Raw genomic sequence first — 27,565 nt, 5'->3', positions numbered from 1 at the left:
GCCACGTTTAAACGTTTCCGATTTCTTCCCGTCCGTGCTCTCATCTGTTACTTCTCTGATGTTTTATCAGCCGCGATCACCGTCCCCGGGACAACGAAACCGCTACAGTGTAAACGAGATAACCACGCGACCAGCTTGAGCGTCGAGCGTATTTAAGTGATAAAACGAAAAGAAAGACAGAAAGCCACTATCCGGTACTTGTCGGGCCGTCGCCGGCAGACAGCGTCCACTCGGTGCCGCGTGCGTCGTCTGCTCCGCGGGTCGTCTGCTCCGCGCTTCGAGCGCTTCTTCTTGGCGCCTTGCTGTGTGTGTTAACACCTGGGAAATTCGGTGCAAATCGCAGTAACGAAACGATGCGTTCAATCACCTCCAGGAACCAACTCGCGCGTGAAAGCGGCCTACTGTCGCTCCTTTTTTGCCTCCTGCTATCTGACACGGTGCATCGGTGCGACGCTCAGCAGTCGCAGACCCAGCAGGTCACCACGAACTTCGGTATCGTCACTGGAACTCTGATGCAGGCCCCTGCGCCGGGCTTGGTTACTCAAGTGCCGGTGTACGCGTTTCAGGGGATACGCTACGCAAAGCCTCCCGTCGGCTGGAGAAGGTTTGAGGTATGTATTGGGCTCACCCGACTGGCTTTCACGGGGACTTGCAAAAACCTTGAAGTGTACTACCACGCGCCGCATTAAAGCTATATAAAGCGCGAGGCAATACTTGCAGAGGCGTGGATGCTCTTCATTTGATGCAACTTACATAGTTTTCCAGTACGTTTATGAGATTTCTGTACAAAATGAGAGAACAGGGCCATCTTATGGAATGCATGCCTATTACCTGGTCGCAGTTGATATCTGTAAGGATAATTTGATTAAAGTGAAAAATTGCTATGTAGTTGACCCTTGGGCTGTCACATAGAGAATGCTTTTGGATCGCTACGATGCATCAAAGATATCAATCTAGCCTGCAAGAGTTAGGGTGCTCACTGGCACATCGAAGCTTTGAAGGTAATTTGACTAATTATCAGCTCATGTAAGATCACTTGAACGATCATATTTGTTAGTAGTTTTGTGATATTCCTTCCCAAACAAAAATGTTGCGGCTTTACACAACAAGACGCAGCCGAAACTACCAAAGGTTTCTTGTAGATTCGAGATGGACGATGGTCACCTTGGTTTTCAAAGTGTAAAGACTATATACATCTTAGTAATCAGTCAGCCAGACGTTACTGCGCAACACAGTTTCTTTCTCTCGTAGGCAATTCATATTTTCGTAAATTTGGCGAAAGGAAACAGAATGAGTATAAATATTCCCGATGAACTGTCGGGTTCTTTTACATGCAAGGTGTGACGTCTTTTATTTCACCGAATTACTAAGCCTGAGTTCGAATCGAATTACAACAGTCTTCTTGCGGTTAAAGTAAATCGATTTTCTTCATTTTAGTATAAACCTGACGCAGATAACGTTGGTCTTTTAGAAAACTGTTAGACGCAAACTTCAGGATAGGAATCTTTGTAACGTGCACGGTTCACTTCTGACGTACGGAAAGCTTAAATTCGTTGCTTGAATTGGCAGCGTGTAGCATCGTAACCTGTATGATTGGTCGTACCTCGAGGACCGGTATTCTTAGAAAAATATAAGGAAGTTGCATGACGGGACTGACTCAGCATGCGGTTGTATTTGCGATTGTTAAGTCAGCACGAATAACGCGGAATGTTAAATCGATACCAACAAGGCTTCAATTTATATATTAAGAAAAGAGAAGTCAGGTAGTGAGACTGACAATAAGGCAGTCAAAATTGTACCGGGTGTTTCAAGAAATATGTCCGGAATTCTCCAAAATCATTGAAAAGCGGTATTTGTTGAATGCCTTCACAATTAATTCTTCTGTAGCCACTCGCATCTTAAGCTGGCTGAAGACATAAGTTCGGACAGTGATTAAGAAGTCGGAGTTAATAATTTTTATTAGTGTAGTTATGCCGTTAGGCTAATAAAATAAAATTAAACTCCTCCATGTGGAGAGCACCTAGCAGCTTTCATATTTCAACAAGGTAGCCTTTCGGAATAATTGCGAACCAAATAAATTCAACCACATTCAGCGGCAAAACCGAAACGCGGAAAAGCGCTATCGCCATATTCTTTTGAGACGTCCAGATTGAGTGAGCGTCGTTAGACCAACCGACTTAGTCGTGCGAGTGTGTGGGCTTGGCTTTCAGTAATAGCTCTCATGATGCACATACGTTAACAAACACGAAATAAGTCGACCTCTTCAATCGTGGTCTTGATCAGTGACGTTATTCTGATAGCGCTCACCGGTGATTTCATTTCAGTTGCGAGTTGAATTAGGTCGAATTTCAAGGCGCCACAATAATTACTAGAGGCCGCATCTTCGACACCGCAAAGCTGCGATTGGTCATTCGCAAGAAAAACGTCCGTTCTCCTATTTGAAGTAATCACCTCTAGTCTCCTATTTCACATAAGCGCAGACAAACCTCTAGCATTTTCGCATCGATTGAAAATGTGACCACCGCGGCCGGGACTCGAATCCATGACCTTTAGGTCAGCAGTAGAGCATTGTAACCACTAGACCACTTTGGCGGGTCTTTCTCGGATACCCACCATTCCTTTGCGAAGCGCTGCAATCTGCAGACAATACACTATTCGAAACTCTTTTGCAAGTAAGTGCTGTACTTTCCAGCCTCCGTTCATGCTCCGTTTGTGACTCAGCAGACTTTGTAGTGTCCTCGATACGATAGTTTGCGTCATGTTCAACTATCATGCAGCCCCAGCGTGTTACTATGTAGCCTTGAAGTCGGGCTTGAATTGCGAACGCGAGTTTCTGGATTTCTGCCAATGCCACCAGCTGTTCACGTGCTGCTCTGCCAAAGATAGAGATGGTCCAAATCTGCTTTGTGATAGACTAATGTTGTGGAAAGAGACGCAACCTCCTACTCGCGCTAAGTGATGCTTGCTAAACTTTGCGGAAGTATAGTCTCTCCACCTGCACGCTTCATTTGCCAATCATACGTAATATATGAGCACACTAGGTATCACGTCGCGGTGTGTGCTCTGAGCATTCTAAGGAGTGAAGGATACCGTGGTTCTCGAGCATACAATAATGGGCGCTCGTTGGTTTATCAAAAAAGCAAGGAAAGAACGGTGAAAATGAGTGATTTTTTTCTCCAAAAATGTCTGGTATTTGTGACTTCGTAAGCCCGCTGCATCAGTTTTTATTTTTAGGGGGACTAAAGTTTACCACCGAATACGGAATACTATTCCGTTTGATCCGCATCGACGCTTAAATACCCTTGCAGATCAATTGAACTTTAGGGCTAGTAGTGCAGCTTTCAAGAAACAAATAGGGAACATATTCATAACCACTGGTCTACACTATCGAAACTACGTAATGGAGTCTCATGCCTCTGCAAATGCTTAAATTGTTCATAAATTTCTATGTCAATTATATGAGTGTATACAGCGCAATTTATTGTATCCGCATGCATTTTGTGTCTGTTTTTGAGTTGTTTCATTGATATGGTTTAGTTGTGAATTTTTACGAGAGTGACCTCTAATTTTTAAAATGTGTTATGTAAACTTCTTATGCTATTTATGTTTGAATTTTGTGTGTACAATTGCAGGTTGCTTGAAACCAATGTATTGAATATATATATTGTTTGTCAGTGCTGATGTCTAAGCTTTGCACTGTCACGGACTGCGGAGGGACAAGGGCCTTTGTCAGACTGTTCGCCTTTAGCCCTTTGCCCCTGCAGTGAGCTCTGTATCCGGCTTACTGTAAATAAAAGTACTACTACTACTACTACTCTTCGAGCGGCTTACGCTGGGGCCCGGACGTGTTTTAGAATTGCCAATAAAAAAAAACGCTTGTAACTGCATACATACGGTGGCGCTCACTGAAATGTCTGAAAGGCGGAATGGACAAGTCAAGAAAGACCCTAACAGACTGGTATCCTGTATATATACTATGGTATGGTACATGCCCATAGGACTGTCCTGGTTTTTGTCTCCTACTGGCAATAGAGTGGACTCCGGATTCCTCGACCTACACTTGCTATTTAGCGGCTCCACCCTATTGTTATAGTCAGTCTGACTGAACGGCCGAGTGGGAAAAAAAGATTCACATGAGGAACATAGCTGCTACAAAAGGCTTTGTTAGGATGAAATGATCATGATGACAACCGGGAACGCATGATGCCATTTTTTTTAGGATTCTGCTCGGTTGCTACGAGCTGTTATTTACTGTAGGTGCTCGTCTGACAGCTCAATGTTACCCCTGCCGTAACATGCACATTTCACAAGGCCTATACGCTCGCGACATCGACAATTTCCAGCTCCATTTAGTCAGATTACTATGATTTTTTTGGTCAATTTTTTCTTCAGGCTAATTGTAAATTTTTGCTCAGATTAGCGGTTAGTGCTTCCATTGTGGTCTTTAGGGATTGCACAATGTACGACTAATGTACAATAGGTATTCTACAAATGCAAAATCCGTCTTGAAAGCATGCTTACCCTCATTGACACAGATGCTGTGAAGAAGCCAGTTTTGACGAGCGCTTCAGCATTAAGCCGACTTTCTCATTCTGTTGAAGTCTTCAGCTTTGGTCTGGTGATGCCTTGAATTATACAGTAAACTCTAATTTTTTTCTTTTCGTGGGCTTTCATTGCAGTGCGGCTCCTCTTGGGGCCATTGAAAGGTGGTAATTGCCACTCTCAGCCTCTCCTGCCGAACGAAGGCTCTCAAAATTATCTCAATTTTACCGTATCTTGTGTGGGCTGATTGAATTTTATTTTCAAATTACTCATTTTTTTGTCACTTCATTGAATTCCCTACCTTTCTAAACTTAATTTCTAATCTCTTGGTGACCATTCTGAGGCTCTTAATGTACCACCGGTTGCGTGTACTACGCACTAGCGGCCAGTTGAAGTTCATTTTTTTGTGCTTGATGTCAAATAACATATAAGCAATCTCCGTTTATTACCCGACCCCTTCTGTTGTCATCCTACCTTTACTCTCACCATTTGCCGTACCATTTCACGCTGTGGGGTCCCCAACGTATTCTCTCATTGCTCATTTATCATCTATGTTTCAGCCCTGTGTAAAAACTGGCCATATATAGTGGTTGTATACATTTCGACAGTGGAAGATGTCCTGACACTATTTGGGAGTATCCGCCTGAATGCACTCCCGATGTTTAGAGGCTGTTTTCTCCGCACTTTGAGCTGCTGCTTCCCCGAAACGGGGTCCCTCGTAATCGGTGTAGTCCTCCAGTGCGCCGGCAGACAGGAATGACAACTTCTCTTTATTGACCAATACGTGACTGTATGATGTGTAACTGAAACAAAACGATTAGCTTGAAAGATGTTGCTTTTAGCCTCATCTTACTTGGATAGCGGTTACCGCAACCCACTCATCGAATCCAAGTGTAAGGGAGCAGAAACGGCACTCCTTGGATCGTAATCGCCTGTGATTTCGTGTGACTTGTTGATGATCCACAAGAATGTGACTGTTCTTGTTTCAAGCAACAAACTATTTTGTGCCTGCTTCTCGCCTCGGTAATACAGCCTTTGTAGCCGGCAGAGAACGCCAAGACCACTCGGCGCGTGTTTGCCATATTGTTGCACCGTGCTATAGTTTTTTCTTTCTCTGTGTTCAGCTTCGCCTAAATATTTCACTGCAGCACATGCTGCGTATGACACCGGTTAATAAGAAACGCGACCTTGAGAACTCACTAGTTCTTGCACTGCATGCGACTACACACAAACGCATTTGTCATAATGGTTAAAATGTAACCTCGGGCCCTGTAGCCTCCGCTGTTGTGCCAGCTGACTGTGGAGCACACTGGATGTCGGTCGGTTTCGAATTAGTGGCGAAGCACGATGAGAGATCCCATCAGCATCCTCTCGCATGAGGATTGCGCAGGCCACTTCACCCTGCCGTTGGGCTCAGCCACGGCTGATGGAGGCCGCATATCGGGCTGCGTCTGCGATACGCGCACACAAGCCGAGGTCAATGCTTGCGTAATAGACGACTTGCTCCATACGCAAGAACTCTTTGGAGACTGCGCGAGGAGCGGACGGACACTTTCACTTGGTTCCGTGCTTGTGCGCTCGGGGGGGGGGGGGGGGGTGCTACACCGAGATAAGCCCTGCAACTGCGGTTTGTTCTTTCTTGTTGCTGGATGATAAAATAGGGCATACCTTATCATCACTTTTTTCTGCTTACCTATTCTTAGTCTTCGTCGTCCCGCGGCTCTTATCGCGTGTGGAGACAGCGCTGCCCTGACTCCGCCAGTCCATGTCGCGTGCCAGAATGGCTCGTGCGTGGAAGCATACAACAGGTGCACGCGCGTGTGCCTTATCTCCTTCTTTGCGGAGGGGTTGTTCCCCGACACTCATCTTCACGCACCTTCGTGAGTGAGTCGGAACTAAGACTGAATAGCAAAGAACACTGCTTCGGCTTTGGTGAAAGAACACCATTTCTTCTTGCTATAATGCATAAAACAGTCTTGTAATTTCATGAACTCGTGGTTAATTTTGACACTTGCGCTTGTCAAGAACTGAAATAAATTAACTGAAGTGCGTTTACGGGTGTATGTAGTTCACCGCTTACATGTATCACTCGCATTACATGAAGCATGCATCTTTGAGGGAGGTCAGCTTAGCCATGTCCAGGAGTGACAATAAGAACGCTCGCTCGCTCGATCACTCACTCACTCCCTCATCACTCACTCACTCCTTGTTCAAGGCTCATTCTACATTTACACAGGTCAAGAACAAAATGGCGCCCTAAATGAGGGCTACTAAGGTATGCTACCCGAGACCGGGAGGTGGAAGAAGTGGGCACACTCCTCCGCCTCCGTTCCTCCACTTATATAACTGATGCCCCTCTATGAAAACGTTTGTCTAGACTCACAGGGGCAGACAGTAGTCCAGATAGAAGGTGCGTCTGTTCAGTTTCAACGTTGTTCTCAATCTCCTGTGCATGCTGCATGGTATACAATCGCGTCAGCATCATGACGCAGTGCTCAGAACTCCACTGCATCTACCAAATGACCCACTTGAGTAAGCGGCGGAATATAGCGAGCGATTTCATTGATACAAAGGGGCTATGATTTTTGTACGCTCGCAGTCTTGTGGCCAATGTTGTATACCTACACGTTGCTGTTGTTATGCATTGCAGAGAGTCCGATAGCCAGTTGCCTGACTCGTCCTTCGTTATCGTTACACTCTAACTGACCCGTACAGAGCTTGTAAAACAAGTTGCTTTGCCCCTTTTACGACAACACAAGGTCTAATGAAAGACACTCGCGGTTAGCTTCCCAAAGGCGCTGCGTCAAACGGTGGCAATTAAGGAGCAGCAAGAATGACCTCGGTGATTTGGACGGACGTCGTTGCGCAGTTTTTATTAGCACGAATAGACGCTGCTACGAACGTGCACGAAATGCCGCAAGACTCTTTGTATTTTCGACATGTTGTCGCGCCGTGGCTCTGCCATCATTCAACGACGCTGCACGCATGTGTTTTTTTTTTCTTCGCAGTATTTATTGGTGCTTGACAATTGCACCTGTAAAGGACTCAAAGAAATAAACTGAAGTGTGTTTACGGGTGTATGTAGTTCACCGCCTACATGTATAACTACCATAACATGAAGCATGCCCCGCTGAGGTGGTCTAGTGGCTAAGGTACACGGCTGCTGACCCGCAGGTCTCGGGATCGAATTCCGGCTGGGGCGGCTGCATTTTCGATGGGGGCGAAAATGCTGTAGGCCCGTGTGCTCAGATTTGGGTGCACGTTAAGGAACCCCAGGTGGTCGAAATTTCCGGGGCCCTCCACTACGGCGTCTCTCATGGCCATGTGGTGGTTTTGATACGTTCAACCCGACATATCAATCAATCATTAACACGAATCGTACCCGTTTCACGATAGCCCTAGCTTTCCTAGCCAGAGATATGATCATGAGTCGAAACGAATTTACCCGCATGCTGCGTCCGCTCACCAATACCTCAATTTCCGCTGTGCTGACCAAGTACAGAAGCTTTGCATGCCTGTACGCACGAGTGAGACAAAGATGAATTTCAGCTACAGGATAGAGAGTCTGTTAACAGGTTGCCTCTACTTGCACTGAGTAAACTGAACCATTTCGCGAGTGTCAAACATTTTGTTTTTTGTGCTTCTCGCTGTAAAATTCAATATTACGCAGGATGAACTAGCACAACCTCTACGTTGAAGTCTTTATATATAGGCAATACCCGTATGGTCAAAACTTTTAGATTCGTCCTCTCCAACAATTCTTCACATTTTTTTTCTGCTCTGCAGCGCCCCGAGCCATTGGACCAGCGATCCTCGTTCAGTGACAACCTACGAGCCAGCCCGCGTTGTCTTCAATGGACGACATTCCCGTCAGAGCGTATTGTCGGCGAGGAGGACTGCCTCTTCCTGGACATCTACGTCCCCGCCACGTATTTCGCGGCACCTGTAAGTATAGCGAGCGGTTCCCCGACTGGAACTGTCAAGATGGATAAATAATTGTTTCTGAGATTTGGTGTCACACAGTCGCTTGACGAAATAGGTGATATACTAAAGCGATGCTTTTTTTGTTTGTCTGCTTCCTCAAGTGTGTGTGAACGGGTTGATGAGCAATGCACGGGATCATTCAGTAAGCATTGAACTTGTTGACTAGACGGGCTGGTTCTGATTTTAGCCGTGGCCTCCGCGATCGGCTGCCGGCAGCAAATCGCGGAGGCCACGTTTTAGCGCTATTAGTTCCGAGAACGAACACTGGTGGTGCGGCAGTCGGGGTGAGGTGACGTCACGGCAAGGACTTACCTGCTCCGCGGCCGAGTATCGCCTTTTTCTGCGCCCGACGTGTGCCCACTCTTACGCGATGCAGTAGTGATAACTGCTGATTGTTGCGTTGCGAATCTACCAAGGTGGAAGGCGGCTGTTTGCACTGCTATCGAAAGTTGAGTGCACTGCAGAAAGCTGCGATAATCTAAAGGGCAAACTCCCGTCTGAACGAGATATTCACTGTGAAAATGGCGGGGCGTTACAGCAAGGCATTCGTCGTTGTCACTGCTTAAGCTGAAAAATTGGGGCTAAAAGTCTTTACGCTAATCATTCGAACTTCATTACAGCTTGACGTGCACTCCGGGGCTAGAAAATGTGTCCAAAGAAATTACCAATAAGCTTAAAATGTTTTCGAATTCATTCATGTATCGTGGTTTTTATGCACGTTATTGGAGTGATTTGACAAAGTTGCGCTTTTTGCTAAAAGAGACGTTAAATGATATACCATGAAATATCTTTTAATGTATCGAGAATGTATACGGTCTCACACAATACGTTCAGGGAAATGCTGAAATGTTAGTGTACTTAAATTCCGCTGTTGATATTTCTTCTAAGAATAAGTCACCGGGAATGTTGAGGCCATATATTTCTATTTGAATAAACTGCTGGTCCGATCAAACACTTCGTTACAAGCGGTAACGTTTAGTTCACGTGGAAGCACCATTGATAACAATAGTTTGCAAATCGAAGAACTGAACGTCGAAATGAGCATTGTGAGTCGTTTTGATGTTGCTATCAGCGACTTAGCCCACGCAATAATTAAACGGCCTTCGCCTCGAGGAGACGTTGTGAGGTATCCAAAGTCATATTCACATACAAGTTAATGAAGCTCGGGTGTAACAGTGCCATTGCTACCATGCTGCATGAAGTTTCCGCAATTAACCTGAACTCATTTTTTAGTAAAACAAAGCCCCGATATTACTGCGAGGAAACCGTGAAACTACATTAGGAGTGAGCGAGTAGATGAGAAAACAAATACAACCGCTGTGGGAGTATTCCCGGCTGAGTGCTTTGGAGATACTTTGCGAGCCGCCATAATGCATTGCGTTTTTGCCGCAGGGCGTAGATACTTTACGTGAAAAAAAAAAAAAAAAGCAAACGCCAGGCCTGCGCGGAAGGCGCAGCACAGTCACAGCAAAAGCTATAAAAGCGGTTTTTCAGAGCCCTTTTTAAACACTAATCGGGTAACCGGTGCAAGCACACTTGCTGAGTATCCACTACGGCATTAATAATAATAATTTCTGGGTAGTAGGCCGGCATACGCTACGCTATCCTTCGTTATTCTTTTGAGAAGCGTGGTATCCGCTAAACATCTGCAAAGGAATTACATGCCAAACGTCCATGCAGTGTCTCATGACGATGACAAGTTATGTCTGAAGTGGGTATGCGCCACAGTTAATAGGTGATCAAAAACAAAATTTTGTAATGGGTTGGAATGTTGGACGACCCACTCAATATGCTCGTCGCATTGTGTGACGCCTTGTTGTTCTTTTGCTGTTCGAAAACGCTTTGTTACTCATACTGACGCGATTCCTTTCCCGACATGAAGCCTCTATAAGGCAAGTTCGTGAACAAGTCCCAAGCACCGGCGTGGCTGAGTGGTAGAATACTGGGCTGGCACGCAGCGGACCCAAGGTCCTTGGTAGCAGGATTTCTTTTCTTATTTTGTGCGATAGCGGTTACGGACCCCGGTGACAGCGGTGGCGAAGAAATACGACACCGTGATCACAGGTTTCACTGTAAGAAAAAAATATATGAAAAAATTCGCGGCCAGACAGTCGCATGTGTCCGATACAAATAAAGCTTTCGGAAGTGAGAGCATGATTTCCTGAGAAGAACCGCTGGTAAAGAAGGCAACGTAATAATGTAAATATGCTGTCTCATGTGTAAAAACCAGGACTTGAATAAGGGACGTGCTGTATAGAATAACTTTATATCCAAGCAAAAACATTTTCCTGCTTTTCACTCACGTCGGAATTCGGCAGCCGCGACCGACAATCAAACCCATCCTCGAGTTTAACAGTGCGACAACACAAACCTGATCAATGTGTACGGTAGAGCGCGGTAACCGTTCGTGATTGTACTAAACAAATGTTTTTAGTTGTTTTACTAGGAGCATTATTTATGTTAGCTTCGTTATTAATCTGAACCTTGAGTCGAGAAAAAAGCTATCGCAAACAGCGGAACAGCGTACGATGCGAGCGCATGTTCTGTACGCGCCACGGCAGGTGTCAAAGCGTCTTTGCCGTGACGTCATCCAGGCAGCCCACAGGTGGCGCCACCTCAGCTTCTCTGTGAGAATAATACTGCTATGTTTCTGAGAAAGCCGTCGTGCAAGGCACGTGGATGGGCCATCGTGTCTATGGAAAAGCACTTCTCCCGTCAGGACAGCTGTCTTGAGTCGTCGTGTGGTGATGAGGGCACGTGCAATTATCTAAACCTTGGTTCCAGTGAAATTACCGGATCAATGGTTTCTTATCCCTCTAGGAGTCCCGTTTAGGCTCACGTGTTTTTTTTATGTTGTCTTCTTTCTAAATCTCTCTTTTCATCCTGAATCCCCTTCCCCTGTGTAGGATAGCAAACCGGACGCTCGCCTGGTTGACCTTGCTGCCTTTGCTTCCTCTACCTCTTCCTTCCAAGCATCCATGTTCCCCTTAACACTGCCTTGGAACCTTATTTGTCACCGAACGTAGCAAAACGTCACAGGAGGTTTACAGGAGACAAACTATCGCTTCTTCTTAATATAAACGTTTTAGACTAGTACCGCTGAATTAGTTGTATACACACAATTAGCAATCGTCGTTGGGCTACAGATAAAATGATTGTACACGAAGCGTTGTGAACAAATACACGTGCAAATCATAAGCAGACCTCCGAGAGCAGCTTTCCCGCAAAGGTGCTCTTTCCGTTATCATCGACGGCTCGAACTCTTTATTCGTTGTCCTTCTAGAAGATAATGCGTTCTCCATTACAGCTTTTTTCTTTCTATCTGAATATATCTGTTTACTGAGAACATCTTCTGCGGTAGTTTGCATTTCCCCAGCTTTTACTTTTGATTTTCAGACCCTCTCATGCGCAGTCCAGAAGAAAATCTTTATGCAAATATTGCTCGAACTCAAGTATGTCAGCTACGAGAGACGATCGAGTGGAACAGTGAGAGCTCTCCAAGCTTCATCTGAAGAACTTCCAGGCTCGGATCTTCACAGCCTAGGTGGCTGTCCAGAACAGTGACCGATAGGCTTAGACGAGGACGTTTCCAGCCGAGCTCAGCTTGTTGTCATATGAACGTACCAAGACTTGCGGAAAGTCACGTGCGGTCTTCTTTACAAAGGCGCGTTATGGGGTCACTAAAGAAAGTTCTATTTTACTAGCGAGCTACAGTTTCATGATATCGAAAGCGTCAACGTTACCGCAAGATGGCGATTGGTAAGCGGGAAAATGCGCAAAAAAGCCATGCAGGTGGGGACGCCACCATAGTGGTCATGTACTATAGTTTTCGTGACGTCATAGATTATGACGGTGGCTGCTATAGTGCGTACAAACGTAATCGATTATTGGTGAAGATTGTTTTCACTGTGTTCTGAGATACCCAAAGTTTTAGCATATAGTGAGTTTCTGAAAATGATATTTAAAATTTTGGATGAAATACAAAAAAAACAACTTTAATGAATATGCACTTTGGGGGAAATGGAAGCTTGAAAAAATTCACGAACACAGGGTCTCGTGGAAGCCAACAATTCGACAAGTGAATTTGTTGCAGCTTTGAAAAAAAAAGTCTGTTGAAACGTGGGCTCTAGCGACAACTTGTGTTTCAACAATTTTTGTTCGCAAAAAGAACGAAATCTGTGATGATACAGACTCTGAATTTTGTTATTCTCTTCTAACAATTATGCTATGATTGTGAGAATAAACACAACAGAGTTCTGATAGCATATTTGATATGATAATGATAAACTGATATATATTTCCACATTATTGTCTCTTTGAAGGCGTTCCGACGAATTGCGGCCGTTATGAGAATGCCTTCTGTGGTTTTAGCTGGTGGAAACCGGGGAGCAAATCAAAATTCTTGATTCATGCCACGGCACCGTGAAATTTAGCGAAGACCTTTTGACCCACAGACTACATGCTTCGAAAGGAGAGATGATAACTAAAGGCTTTTGTTTCTCGTAAAACGTGTATTTATAAAGGTACTGTTGTTAGCTCTTTGAACAAAATTTAAAGCAATAGCTAGAACAAATTTCGGATGTTGAAGCTAAAATTATTTCAGGTGTTAACCTGCTGCGATAGCTGTCACAGTTTTTATTAGAAGAAAAAAAGATATAAAGGACGTATTACTCTGTCCTCTATATACAGGACATTTAACCCTTCTTTTGACTCTTTCTAGAAGTGAAAGCTATACACTCGAGAAAGCCGCCGACCTTTGGAAGAATCATGCAGTTATAGCTGTTTACCCATGGACGATAAGGTCACTAAGTAATTTACACCGCACTTTGCGCACAATGTGGGCTTTCGTGCGATTACGGAGAGCGATTTTTAGATGTCCTCCGATATATTCAGGGACGTGTAGAGATGCAAAACGTGATAGTAGCTGAGATGGAAATTGTGCACAGTGCCGTATACATCGATATGGTACGCCATGTACCATAGCAACAAAATGGTAAATGATACACTGTCCATGCAGTGTACTGAAAAACATTTCATACTCTTCACTGAGTCCAGTTTGATGCATTAGCGGGTCAATGAATCTTTAAAAGCGGGCTCAGAGTCGAAGGAGCTCTAAACTTCCACTTACTGTAGTGCAGGTTTTTCTGTGCAGCAAGTCTTGTCGTCATGAGAAAACTCAGGACGGGAAAAGAAACGAGTTAGAGGCAGTCTTTGTTTTTTGTTGAAATCAAAGAAGCTTTAATGCGGACACAGCTCTGAAGGTAGTGCATTGCAAGTCGTTTCGGTTGATGCAAATCAACGATATTCTGAGGACGCCCATCAGCAGCTACCTGTATGGTTTGCCGTTTTCGGTTGTCTGATGTAGCCCTAAGTTTAGTCTTTACTCGGCGTTGATAGCCGCAACGCTCCTGATCACTTGCGTGCGACATGAAGAAATATAAGAAGGCCCACTTGAATGTTGCATCAAACATTCTTGAGCATATCGGCGAGTTCTAACTTTGCATGAGTTAGGTATAATCTGGTACCTCCACTTGGAACAGTACTGCACAAAATGCATCAATTGTAATCACAATTTTATGGAAATTCAATTTAAAAAACTTTCTATCGTATAAGAGAATTTTGTTGTTGCGATAGTTTACCTTGATATTCGAGAACCAATGACAAGTGTAAAACTCAAGTTTTATGATTATTAATAATCTTGTTTTTGATGGTACGAGCAGGATAAGGCGAGATTTCGCATTGTTCATGTGACCGTTATTGCCAATGATTCCTTTTACTACCAAATTTTACTAAACGTCTTTTTTGAATTTTTTCGTCGTAGTTCCTTGTCAGACAGTAAACTTCGTACCAAGTACGGTGCGCATTTTAGATCTGCCCCTAAGCTCACGCCAATTTCTTTGTGAGACAGTAAACTTCGTACCACGAGGTTGGACAGCAAGGTGCTGAAGAAAACCCGTATTTGCATTGATTTGATTGATTGATACGTGGGGTTTACCATCCCAATACCACCATATAATTATGAGAGACGCCGTAGTGGAGGGCTCCGCAAATTTCGACCGCCTGGGGTTCTTTAACGTGCACCCAAATCTGAGCACACGGGCCTACAACATTTCCGCCTCACGGAAAAGCAGCCGCCTAAGAAGGGATTCGAACCCGAGACCTGCTGGTCAGCAGCCGAGTGCCTTAGCCACTAGACCACCACGGCGCGGCAAATCTGTATTTGAAGGACCTTTAACAATCCAGTAACCTACACATGATCAAAGCGACTTTGCCAGCGGTAGACAACAAAGCAATTTTGTATCTCTCTCGGCTTTGTGAATTTCAGGCCACAAAGCTTCCGGTTGTAGTCTTTATTCCGGGGGCCGACTTCAAAAGTGGCGGCAAAGATGAAATCAAACCAGGATACGACTTTGGATCGAGAAACATCTTCGTGGTTGTCAACTACAGGCTCGGCGTTCTCGGTAAGTTCGCAAATGGCAGCACAGTGTTTCCGCTTGCAGAATATGCCATGATTGCTTTAACATTGTCAAGCCTTTGCTGCTTTAATTAGTGTGTGCTTTCTAATCGCTTTTTTTTCGCTGTCGTCACCGGGCTGTTTGAACACGCAATTCTTTATGCTGGGGTTCATCAAGACTTCAGTGAAGCATTTCCGTCATCGAAATGACGTCGGAATAATACGCATGATCAGAAGACAAAAAACGTTCCATGAGCGGAAGTCCAACCTATGACCTCTGGGTGCATGACAACAGATCCCAAGCATAGTATACACTGCGCCACGGTCGCATAAAATGTTTTATGGCCTGGAACGTCATGGTCACATATTTTGTACGCTTTAAAAAGTGCTCATTTCAGATATACTCCTAACCTCGCCCCGATTTTTTGGTAAAATGCAGTAATACATCATAACCATGACATCAGCAATTAGTTACTTCAACGCGTCATTTCTAAGCGTCCGTGCTATTCGGTGTGTTTCCAATAGAAGTGCAATTTATTCCACGCCTTCAACATCCCCAAGCGGCTTCTAACCCCATGCGTCGCCACCACTCATATAGCATTCATTTATGTAAAAAAAAAAAAGTTCTCAGCATATCTACTTAGTGAATGATGAGGAGTACAGCGAAGCTTCCTTCCATCCATGCATCAATACGTGCATTCATCTGTGCATGCGTCCGTCTATGCGTTCATCCGTGCATCTATCCGTCCGTGCGTCCACCCACGTGTCCTTGCTTCCGTCCGTCCGTCCGTCTGTCTGTCTGTCTGTCTGTCTGTCTGTCTGTCTGTCTGTCTGTCTGTCTGTCTGTCTGTCTGTCTGTCTGTCTGTCTGTCTGTCTGTCTGTCTGTCTGTCTGTCCGTCCTTCCTTCAGCGCCTGCCACTCCGATTTGTCCATGCCCCACCAACGATCCGACACGTACGGCGACGATCCAGGAGGCTGAGAAAGGCACTCATTCCTCGCGCACCCAGGCTGCCGGCGAAAGGGAAGACACGATGCGTGTTGCATTTTCCTCTTGTCGGCCAGTGGTGTTCAATATCCTTGCATGCTGCGAGATCTTAGTCCAAGTTCAGTGTCGAGTCAGTCACACCCTCTGGCTGTCACATCGCTTTCTCTGGTTCCGCCCTCACCGTTGACTACTACGGCTACCGCAAGCCTCTTGACAACAAGGGTTTGTTTAATGAACAATGATGGACGTCAGTCGCCGGGATGGAGACGTATGAATAATCGTCAACAGTTATGAATTCACGCAAAGTTGTGTTGTAGCTGTGAAACACCAACAGACATTGCGCATGCTCTTATATCAAGAGGCCGGGCCGTAAACAGTCAACTACTTCTGTAAGGACACGTTTTATTTTCATGTTCTACCAATTCCTATGACCGATGGATCAACCATGTCCCCCCTCTCTTTCCCAACAACTGCACGATAACATTCGCAATTGCTGTATAAGAGGGAGGAAGCTTATTTACGAAGGCAAACCCGAGGAACACTTTTAAACCGTACCATTTTGCGGCAAGGGAAATTGAGGGTTAACAATAGTTTCTACCTTTTTGTACTGCTCTTACATATGTGTTATGTGGGTTACTTGGCAAGGACTGTCAACAAGGTGGGGAGTTGGAGCTATCAACAGCCGTCGAGTACGGTATGTTTCTTCTTCGAATGACATCCCATGCTAGGCCGCTGTTAATCGATTATTAGCTTTACAATAGAATGCTGGTAACTCATGCTGCATTATTGGTCGAAGATTAGTTCCGTAAACCTGCCCACCATTATTTGCCACTCCGCAAGGTTTTCTGAGCACGGAAGACGAGAACGGCAAGGGCAACATGGGACTCTGGGATCAACAGATGGCGCTTCGTTTCGTCAAGTCAAACATCGCGGCCTTCGGAGGGATCCCGGAGAAAATCACTCTCATGGGCTTTGGAGCCGGAGCGATGTCCGTGTCGTTCCACATACTCAATGCTGCATCTTCCGGTAAGTTGTCAGCGTGAGAAACACACAGAATAGAACATGATGAGCCAGTTAACGAGTGACATCTGAGAGCTCGGAGACATTTCAGTGCAGCGAAGATATCAAGTATGCAAATGACCAGATCCAAATTAATACTGTAGGAGTAATATAGCATAACTCAGGAAATAGGTTTAAGACGCGGCAATCAGGCGTGAGCTGGCAGAATGTGTAATGTCTGTCATCCATTCAATGTGACATCTTTATCTGGAGCTGATAATGAGGTGGCATTCAAACTGGCAAGCATTTACGAAGTACGCAGGAATGGAGAACAAGGTGGCAACTTTAACAATATGGTATGTCCAATTTTGCCTTCCATGTTGATTTTCAAGCGAGTGACACATTAGAAGCTTGGGATTGTCCTCATTCTGTGAGGGGGAGAAGAAAGGAAAAAAGGGGGAAGGGGGGAGGGCATCACTGCATCGCAAATGCTTTCCTTTCCCGCGATGCAGACCGAGCTGGTTGCATGTTTGGAACACCAGCGTTGCTGAAGGGCAGGCGAACCACTGCTCTGCACTTGCTAGAGCGTTGACGTTGAGTACAAGGGCATACTTTTGTTTACGATGGCAGTGACAAAATTTACTAAAGAAAATGGGTCATATTCACAGTCATTATTTTTAACACGAAACGAAACCACAAGAAATATGACAGTGTGAAGCGCCACTCTCAACTGACATCGTTTATGGCGTGATTTTTAAATATACGAATCAGAACCAGGGCGACATGCGTGGTGTATGCCCAGCGCTGCAACCATCCGTAACTTGGAACATCGTAGTGCACTCATGAGAGTGCTGGGATGACCAAGTTGCGGTTGTTGCTGCGCGTGGTGTACACTACGCACGTCTTCCTGGTTCTGGTCCGTAGAAATTTATTACAACCTGTGAGGTTTAACGTCTCAAAACTACTACATGATTATGCGGGACTTCACAGTGGAGGGTTTCGGAAATATCGACCATCTGGTGTTCGTCAACGTGCCCTGACATTGTACAGCACACGGGCCTCTACGATTACACCGCCTGATTGAAATACGATCGCTGTGCCTGAGATCAAACCCACGAACTTCGCACGACCTTCGAGTCTGCGACCAAGCACCTTAGCCTGTACAACACCATGGCGTGATGCGGTAAATTATATCAGTGAAGAGTGTGCTATTGCACTTTGTCCTGTCATCGTTGGTTTGTTTTTAGTTTCGCGCTAAAAGAAATAATCACTATGGATATTCCCCTTAACGCTTTATGTTGAACAAATCGTATATATAGGCTGTCACGTGGACCATAGAATATAGTTAGGTGTTCGACCGCATTTAAACACATTTTGAAGATAACTTTGAAGAACGCCTTTTGAAGACAGCATGCAGGCTGCTTTCGAAATGTGCTTTACTTAGTTCTCGACTTCTTTAATGATTACACACCGAAGCATTAAACTTACGGGAAAAGATACATTGAGTAGTATATTGAGTTCTTGCTAATTTTTTTTTTTGAAATTTTAAACGACGTTCTTTTTCTCGGCGTCTTACTTTTACAGCACTTTTTTCTCGAGCCATAATGTCGGGCGGTTCGGCTACCAGTCCCGAGGCCACGATAACCAATGCCTGGCGGAACGCTCGCCAACTGGGACGAGCCGTCGGCTGTGGCCAGGAGGACGGGGCGTCGCTCATGGCCTGCCTCCGCACCATCGACGGCGTGAAACTCACAGAGAAGGCGCATTACAATAAGGTGCACATCACTGTATGCCGAGCCTTCTTTGTTTATACCTATTTCACCTGTAATCGTACAGTAATTGAGAATATTAGACAGAGCCCAGAGAGGCCTGCTCTTGGTACACAGGACAAGAAAGGAGCACGCGTGACTTACGATCACAATTGCAGACTTGCTTGCCAAGGTTGAGGAGGTGATGAAATTTTTTTTCAAAGCAGGAATTGTAATAGCCGTGCTGCATTTCAACTCGGTGCACAGATAAATGACCATATTCTGGTGACAAGGACAGCAGAAGATAACAATATATATCACGGTGTTACTCACTGCGTCTAAGCGAAAGAAGTGAAGACTGTACTTGTATTCTATAGGTCGGAATTGTGGATGCTTGAACTGTGGTCAATATTTTTCAGCTCTAAAAATAATTTTTATCTTCAGTCTCAGCATAAAACGGAAAGATTTCTGGGATGGCGTTGTTGCATGGTTTCTCTATGTTTTTTACTGCTTGTTTAATTTTCATGAAGCTGACCTGAAGTGGTTTGTTATAAGGAACTATTTGTAATATATAAGTCTACTATGTGTTCTGTCATGAGGCGAGAAAGAAACAAAGATGTACAAGTGAGACCCATCGCATTCGCGCGGAAAGCTCTCTCCACGACTACTAAAACTTGAAATTTGTTCACCACATCAAATCACCCTTTTTCAATTTTTTTCTTTTCAGATAAGATTTTTACCTATTGTGGACGCTAACATTACCACGAATGCGTTTCTGACAAATTACCCGAGGCTGATGTTTTGCCAAGGTCGATTCACACCGAAGCCAACGATATACGGATACACCAAGAACGCTGGATCCCTTCGCTACTTTGGTGAGATAAACGTTCGCATTGCTTGGCTCAGGCCCTAATTGAAATTGTACGTTAAACCATATTTACGCTTATGATATGCATAATTTTAGTGTTCGTGTTTTCACGGGACTGCGGACCCCTATCACATCCAGTTTATTATTAGCTGTGCCTGCGTCTGTAATGAGGTCGTAATTCACACGTTATGTTACAGAGAGGATAAACCAGTTGGAGAACCCCAAAAGCGTCGACAGTATAGTGCAGACTTATCTGAACGAGTTCTTTGAGGACGAAGACTCACGTGTTGGTGTCACGGCGGCCGTGAGATTCCAGTATTACAGGCCACGGAGCAGTCTTTCGAACGCCACAAGGAATGCAGTCAACACGATAAACGTGCGTACGGTTTTGTCCTGTTTTGTCATGGCAAAGGTTAGACGGCAGTTCGGGGGAGGGGACATTTGCAGGAAAAGAGATGAAGTTAGGCGGATTGGCAATATACAAAACTGGCTATGTTTAGGCTAAATTCTGGCTGAGCGTGAAAATAAGGGACAATGTTAATGGCAGGCGATCTTTCTTTGCTCCTGCTTAACCCAATATGGATTCGAAACTGCCTCACGGACCTTCAGACAGGAAGTGACTAGGAGAGAAAGAAGTAGTTCTGACATTGTGGCGGGGACCTGCGCAGGTTCCCGATGGGCTCTAGTCATAGACCATCACATTAAGTTAAGACATATACACTCAAATTTATTGTGTGAGCACGAACGTAATTGCATTAGATCTAAAAGCCATTATTCGGACTTTTTCGTTGCTTGAACCAAAAAGCATGCAAGATCTCTAGCTCAGACTGTACAGACGAGTCCACAGTTAAAAGGAACACTTACGGGCAGACCACGTCGCTCTCTTGCAAAAGCACGGGGGCTTAGATTTTCATAACACTTCTGTTGATTGACAGTTCAGTCCATTTTTGAGAGGCTTCCTCGAGCGATGTTTCTACATTCAGTTGCAGCAACGGGGCCAGCGTTGGGAAAGCTCATTAGAGTGTTCCGTATAACAATGGACCGTACTGTACATAGAATAAGTGATACCTGCGTGTACATAAGAAAGATTTCCCGCATACGCGATTTTTCTCGTGTGTCCTGCCTGTTTTGACAAGTTTGCTCTGATGACTTGAAAAATATTACCATAAGACAAACTTCCGTGCCTTTTGGAAGCTGTGAACTCGCCTTGCTGTGCTCGTTATTATTTAACGCTGTTCTGGCAATTTGTTCGGGCAGCTTATCTACCTGAACAAAGGCTCGAGCGCTTGTTCTGATCTCTTTCTGCCCCGTGTTTTGTGAAGAGTTCATCTAATTCATACTAGAAAATTATTGCTCCTTTTGCAACAGTACTACTCCACTAATGATTCCTTGCACCACCCCTTGTTCTCTCGACAGATGTTAACGGACTTTCTTGTGGGCGCTCCCGTTGAAATGGCTCTGTCTGGCCACCTGCGGCTTCTACAAAGTACCTCGTATACGACTCCCAACCCGGCTTTTTTCTACATATTCGGAATACCTAATGCCCCAAGGACTTTTGCAGACCTTCAGAAGGGCTCTAGGGAGCTTTACGGTGAGGCCCAACACACGCATATATCCCCCAGTTTCTTTCTCACGCTTGTACTACTCTGCATTACTGGCGGACAGTGCAGCTAGTGCTTGTGAATGACATTGGGTACGTGCGGGTTATTTTATCCAGGAGCTACGTACATGGACGACATGCTCTATTCAGTCAACACTGAAGGTCTGGTGCAGACGACTGACCCAGTTCGGGACCCTCTCATAGTTGGCTACATGACCACTTTCTTCACGGCCTTCATCAACGGACTGTGAGTCGTTTCATTGGCATTTTTGGTGTATATAGGAATATGGGATGATGCGTGTCATTTCATTTCATAAATACAAGTTGAGCAGAGCAGCGTTGCGCGTAAGACGGAATGCGTGAAATGATATGATGTCACACACATTAAGCAATGATTCGTTTTTAACGCATTATTCGAGATGTGACCATAGCTATATTTTTACGAGCAAAGAAATACTACTTCACTGCTTGGTTCTTTCTCGTTACGGTAGTTTTACTTCTGAAGTAATGTATCTTTAGCACTAGTATTTAGATGATGCATTAAACACGTCAGTTAATGTATGATTACACTTGCATTATTAATTAATAGTAAAGTGATAGTTTGGCCAGGGCAAAGATAAAAACCATTATTGGTCACACGTCATAATCGGATAAAAATAAAACTCTTTCATGTTAAAGGCCTTACCGGTCCTCTTGAGCTTCTCGCATATACAGGGTGTGCCACATGAATTTAGCCCGAGTTTTGAAATATGCTGGAACACGTAATTACGACGCGACCAGATGCATGTTGTTCACCGTTGCCTGGAGTCAGTCAGACTATTTTTTGTGTTTGCAAATATTGTTTAGTTAGATATGTTTAATTAACCAACTTTTCAAGAAACGAATATAGATAAAAAAATTTCAATGAGAATGTTGTAGATTGGTTTGCAAAACGTCCCAATAGATAGTCTTAAACTTTATATCTGTTAAATATTAGTGTTTTCTGCCAATCACAAATGCCCACGAAATATAAAAAATGCCACGTGACAAACACGCTCGCACGTCAGTGCGCACGACGACTCTAGGGCTCCCTAACGTTCGGCGTACGAACGACACACTTCCATCGCACCGGTTCATGACAGCGATAAGCAGTCACAGTGGTTATCTTTTTTGTGGCCGATAGCAAAACGTGTTGATCGTAAAGCCACCACCACCGTTGCGGCCCTACCGAGACAGCACAATGAGGCAAAGGCTATGGTCCTTCGTACGCGGAACGTTAGAGAGCACTAGAATCATTGCGCGCCCTGGCGCTCGAGTAGGTTTATCACGTGGTATCTTTTGGTATTTTGCCGGCCTTTGTAATTAGCAGAAAAACACTAATACCTAACAGGTGTATAAAGTTTAAAACTTTCTAATCGGACGTTTTGCTAACCGAACTACAACATTCTCAATGAATTTTTTTATCTATCTTCGTTTCTTGAAAAGTTGGTTATTTAAGCATATCTGACTAAAAAATATTTGCAAACACAAAAAAATAGCCTGACTAACACCAGGCAACGGTGAGCAACATGCATCTGGTCGCGTCGCAATGACGTGTTCTAGCATACCTTTGAACTCTGGCTTAAGTTACGTGGGACATCCTGTATAGTCGCGCAAACTTTACAATAGTCACGAGACAGCTCGTAATACCAAACTTGTGTACCTCAATGTGATGCAAACGCAACGTGGTGATGCTTCCAACTAGGCACGCTCGCTGAAAATGGCCTTGTTTTCGTCGTATGTGGTAGCGAACGAAAGTTGTACGTTTCTACATTTCATTTGAAAACTTTGTAGACAGTTGAATGCACTTGCTCAGATGTCTTGTTTCGTTGGTTTTCATTGCATATAAGACGAGGCAGCGCTCGCTTTGCCAAGTAAAGACCCATATTTCTAAGGCTCAACTTCAAGTACAATGTCAATGGGCTGTCTCGGCTCCAGCCTTTCGCTAAAGCTATGGTCATGAATTGCACGCATTATGCCGGCGTCTACATGATGAGCTATCGTGAAATGGGCAGCTAGCATTGAGAGTTAGGAGGTCAATGAGTCAGAGAAAACTTTTTCCCATCTATTTCAAATTATTTTGCTGGCCAGCACCGTGCATCTTATGAGCACGTTTGAGAACAGAACGTAAATCTTCAATCAGCACTTGCCTACTGAAGAAGCGGGAAGATTCAAGTTTTTCTCATCTCATGGTGCATAAACTTTTGTCGCTGACTGTGCACTTTGAAGACTTCACATGCGCATCGTTAACGAGTCATGAACGCAACACGTGCAGGAATCCCGGAGGCATTCTGCAGCCCATCAACCCAGCGCTGCGTCAGTACACCAACATGTCCCTGACGTATCCGGCCGGCGTGTCCGACAGCGTGCCGTACCGTCCTCAGGAGATGGACTTCTGGAACTACTTCGTACCCGACCTGCACCTGGAGCTGAACCGCACCAGTTGGGCGTCGTACCACAACGCGCGAGAGGCGACCCACTTCAAGGCGGCCACATGGGGAACCACGACGCTCGTCGTCTTGCTGGTCCTCATCATCGTGGGGCTGCTGGCAGCCTTCTTCGTCTACCGCAGACAGAAGCAACGGTCGCGAAAGCTTAGTTCTCGAGAAGGCGTCGAGTTCCGACCGGTCAATCAGGATGTCAAGTTGTAGAGCTGCGTTAACCACTCTTCTCCGGCAGGGCTACTTAAAAGCCCCATGAAGCATTCGGCGGGAGGGCTACGTGCGTAAGGTCTGCCTCGGTAGATCAAGGGCTAGGTTGCTCCGCTGCTGACCCCAAGTTGGCGGGTTCAATCTTGACAGTGGCAATCGCATTTAAATTAAGGCAAAATGGTAGAGGCCCGTGTTCTGTGTGATGTCTGTGCACGTTAAAGAACGCCGGATGGTCAAAATTTCAGGGGCCCTTCACCACGTCAATTGTCATAGTCATAATATAGTTTTGGGACGTAAGACTTCACATAATAATATTATTATATTGTCATTATATTATTACATGTGAAATGAAACATTGCTAAGGAGAAACAGTGTGCTAACTTATTCACCCAACTGCCTCGATGAGCATGATGTGTCAATACCGGACTATAATATGCTCTCACCGTCGCACTAATCTCTTCGCTTCTCCACCTACGTTGAAGTTGTTTGTATTTCATGATTCATTTTGTGCAGAAGTTTTCCTTTAACGGTAACATCGTCACCTTGGCTGATCAGTAGCCGACGCATTTACCGGCTTAGGTTTTTTTTTCTATTTTCATCGTTGTACTTTATGCTCTATTATCCTACCGTTGAGATGTAATAATCAGACAAATATTCTACATTTGTAGGGCTTTTTCCGCTGCCAACAGGTTCATTTGCTCTTTGCCATCTTCTAACAGTATATATCAGGCTTGCGCACTACTTCGGTGCATGGTGTGACCAACTGAATGAGCTTAACTCACATGATCAATCGACAGAGCGTTAAGCGGGTTGGTATGCATCTATGGCCGCAAAGTATTGACGACCGGACAAAAAAGGGATACCTTAGCGCAAGAAAACCACAGCTGGTCACCTGTACAGTGCTGGCTCCGATATTCATGTTGTCGGATGATGCACGCTGCTTATTTGCATTTTGCTAAGTTGTAATGCGTCCGCACAGCGCATGCTTCTCAGAGGGATACTTTAGTTCCATAATCTGTGCCATGGTGAAGATCGTTCGAATGACGAACGAAATGGAGAAGATGACACAAAAGAAAAAAAGATATTTTGATTTTCAGATCATCATTCTCCTCATGCTGCCGGTTCAGGCTAGTTTGAGAGTATAGCATCAAAATAAAAGTCGCGAAGAAAGAACGATTGACCACGCTGTTACTTGCTCAGTCTTGATTTGTACAGCGACGAGATCCGTTTTTCTTGAAGATTGTCTCGGCAAAACAACAGTGTTTCGTTGTCAAGCTCGTAAAATATTCTGGTCTAAATCTATGGCACTCGGCCTGCCAGATTTTTTTTGAAAGCCTGCCGTTACGCACAGTACTACACGGTGTCATAAATATACACACAGATATGTTTCATGTACGAAGTCTAATAGTGTGCTGTGAAACATTACGCTTATCCTGCGGTCAAGGTGGGTTGCTTGGTCAGGGCTGAGTTCTGTGCTATAGAGGGGTGAAATACTACTTAATTGTAAGCCTGTTACAAGCTTATAGCAAGTCTGTAGCAGTCACTCAGTGGATCGGGGTGTTACAGAATGGTCGCGATGTACAGTCGAGCAGGGCTTGAAGGTTATCTCTAAAGCGTTGACCAAGTACTGCTGCAGTGCCTCGTCCCAGACAACTTTTTCGAGGAGAGGCTGATATCAGGCATGCTTCACTCACTCTTTTTGCGGTTCCTTAAGCTGCGATCTCTCCCGTCTGAGGAATCTGTTTAAACGAAACAGCGTCAAGCAGCTGCTTTAGCACACTTTTCTCAGCAATCTTGTAATCGCCCGTGGTGATAAGAGCACATGAAAACTGAATACACTTGACCGCAGCAAATGGAAAGCTCAAAGTATAGAGTAAGGTTATTGAGTTCGTCCTATAGGGGCGATTTCTGTTGCGTGGAACAGCCAACAAGGGAGGAGAAAATGAGCAATCTCGATTCCTACTGTTACAAAACGTGCCGCTAGGCTTCTGGGAGGTAAGGCTGGTGAACGCCCACGCGATAACCCCAATATCGCACGTGTCTGTACCATATGAGCCACGATAATATTGCGCCCTGAATGTGGTCACAGACGACCGCCAGAATCGGAATGTACATGCGCGAGTCTCTGGGCGATTGCCGTTCTTGAATATCGTGAAATAGGGTGTGTCATTAGCAGTAAGTTGCACCTAAATATGTTAGACTGAGTATGATATATATAAAATCAAAATGCATTTGTTCTTTTACGCAAATGCGTCAGCTTTGCTAGCGAACCTTTAACATTTATGAAATAAGTCGGTGAGTGCCATCTACGTCGGTGTATTTTTTGTAGCTATTCAATGTTTTAGTTGATCACCGAATCGAGAAGACCAATATGAACTCATACGAGAGGTCGTGATTTGTCGGTAGGTTGTGTTGGTGTTTTGAGGCGAACAGCAGTATTTTTCGCCTGGTCACGATTATATGGAATGATAAAGTTCTCTAGATGGGATGCTGGAGGCTATCGCTGTTTTTGCTGCAAATACCGAAGTACATTGATGAGGCTTAAATTTCAAGTTGATTTTCATAGTCTATGACGATGACTTTGGATGCGATCGCAAATGCAGCTGCCTGAAAGCGCAACTATCAACCTATTGCTGACAAATTGCAGTGTGGTTAAAGTATGCCATCATATTTTTGTTTTTTTTCTCTGCATCATGTGTGTTTCTTTCAAAAATTACATTTCTTTTTTTTACCATTAAGGATAAAAGGTTTGTTCAAGTGTTATAAATATGCTTAGTCGTGGTGATTATTATACTGTTCTCTTCACATTAAAAGTTTCGATGTACGCAGTGTTTATACATTGTAACCTGCATATAAAATGTCGCACCGACAATTGCGGTACCAAAACAACCACTAAATAGACTTTACACTTGCTCTAAAAGGAACCTGCCACACATAGCATCCTTTCAGTAAAAGTGCAAGTAAATAAGTCACTTCGCCTACATTATGCTCCCTGATGACGCTTCACAAGTTCTATATTGTAGGAGCAAATGCCTTCATTATGCCTTAGTAATTTTGCTCATTGTCACAGAGAGGCCCGGAATACACATGGTGATTAATTTTTCATGCTGCAATATCTAACATTTATTATGTTGTTAAAATCATGGTCAAGTTCGCTCATTTTGTTATGACCATTACCGTAGCGATTCTTACTGTCTCATCTGTGCTGGTGTACGTGCTCATATACAGCGATTTCTAACCATCGCAAATGTTTTGTCACCTTCTGTATATTTTTATGTTTGGGGGATGTTCACCAATGTTTCCATTCGTGTCTCTTTTGCTCCACAATGATGCGTCTGCTTCAATTCCCGTTGAAAGGAAACGGGACAAAGGCGGCTGGACCGCACGCATCGTCTCGGAAATCACGTGTACTTCTTTAAGAAGACGTTTTTTTTTCCTTCATTGAAAAATAAAGCTGTGTCAAAAACGCCGCGTCAGACCACCATTGTTCTTCAAAGGGGCCCTGAAATGGTTATGACGATTTCTTACAAACACATTGGACCGGTAGAAAAAGTCCCAAGGGTCATTTACAAACCGATTTGAGCTCTCTGCACAAACTGTGATTTATTACAACACTTTAAAGCTCCGAACCCCAGCGGATCGCTGCAGATCGTTGCGGCTCGGCCAAATGCGTTTTCAACCACCGATTCACAGAGCGACATGCTCCACCCACTTG

The 27,565-nt window shown here is 44.6% G+C and overlaps 1 protein-coding gene across 1 annotated transcript; it reads left to right on the top strand.

The window, feature by feature from the left end:
• LOC119159690 (juvenile hormone esterase) lies at nt 1-27,321 on the top strand. The gene is made up of 10 exons (XM_037412518.2): nt 1-611; nt 8,329-8,487; nt 14,852-14,987; nt 16,807-16,992; nt 18,550-18,740; nt 19,441-19,588; nt 19,779-19,957; nt 20,998-21,172; nt 21,299-21,428; nt 23,475-27,321. Exons 1-10 carry the CDS (start codon nt 354-356, stop codon nt 23,848-23,850), a joined length of 1,938 nt encoding a protein of 645 aa, XP_037268415.2. The 5' UTR covers nt 1-353; the 3' UTR covers nt 23,851-27,321.
• The last annotated feature ends 244 nt before the right edge of the window (nt 27,322-27,565 follow it).

This window comes from Rhipicephalus microplus, chromosome 1 (genome assembly GCF_043290135.1).
Source record: "Rhipicephalus microplus isolate Deutch F79 chromosome 1, USDA_Rmic, whole genome shotgun sequence".
Lineage (NCBI taxonomy): Eukaryota > Metazoa > Arthropoda > Arachnida > Ixodida > Ixodidae > Rhipicephalus > Rhipicephalus microplus.
Note: the sequence above shows the minus strand (reverse complement) of the source record. Positions and strands in the feature narration are given on the sequence as shown.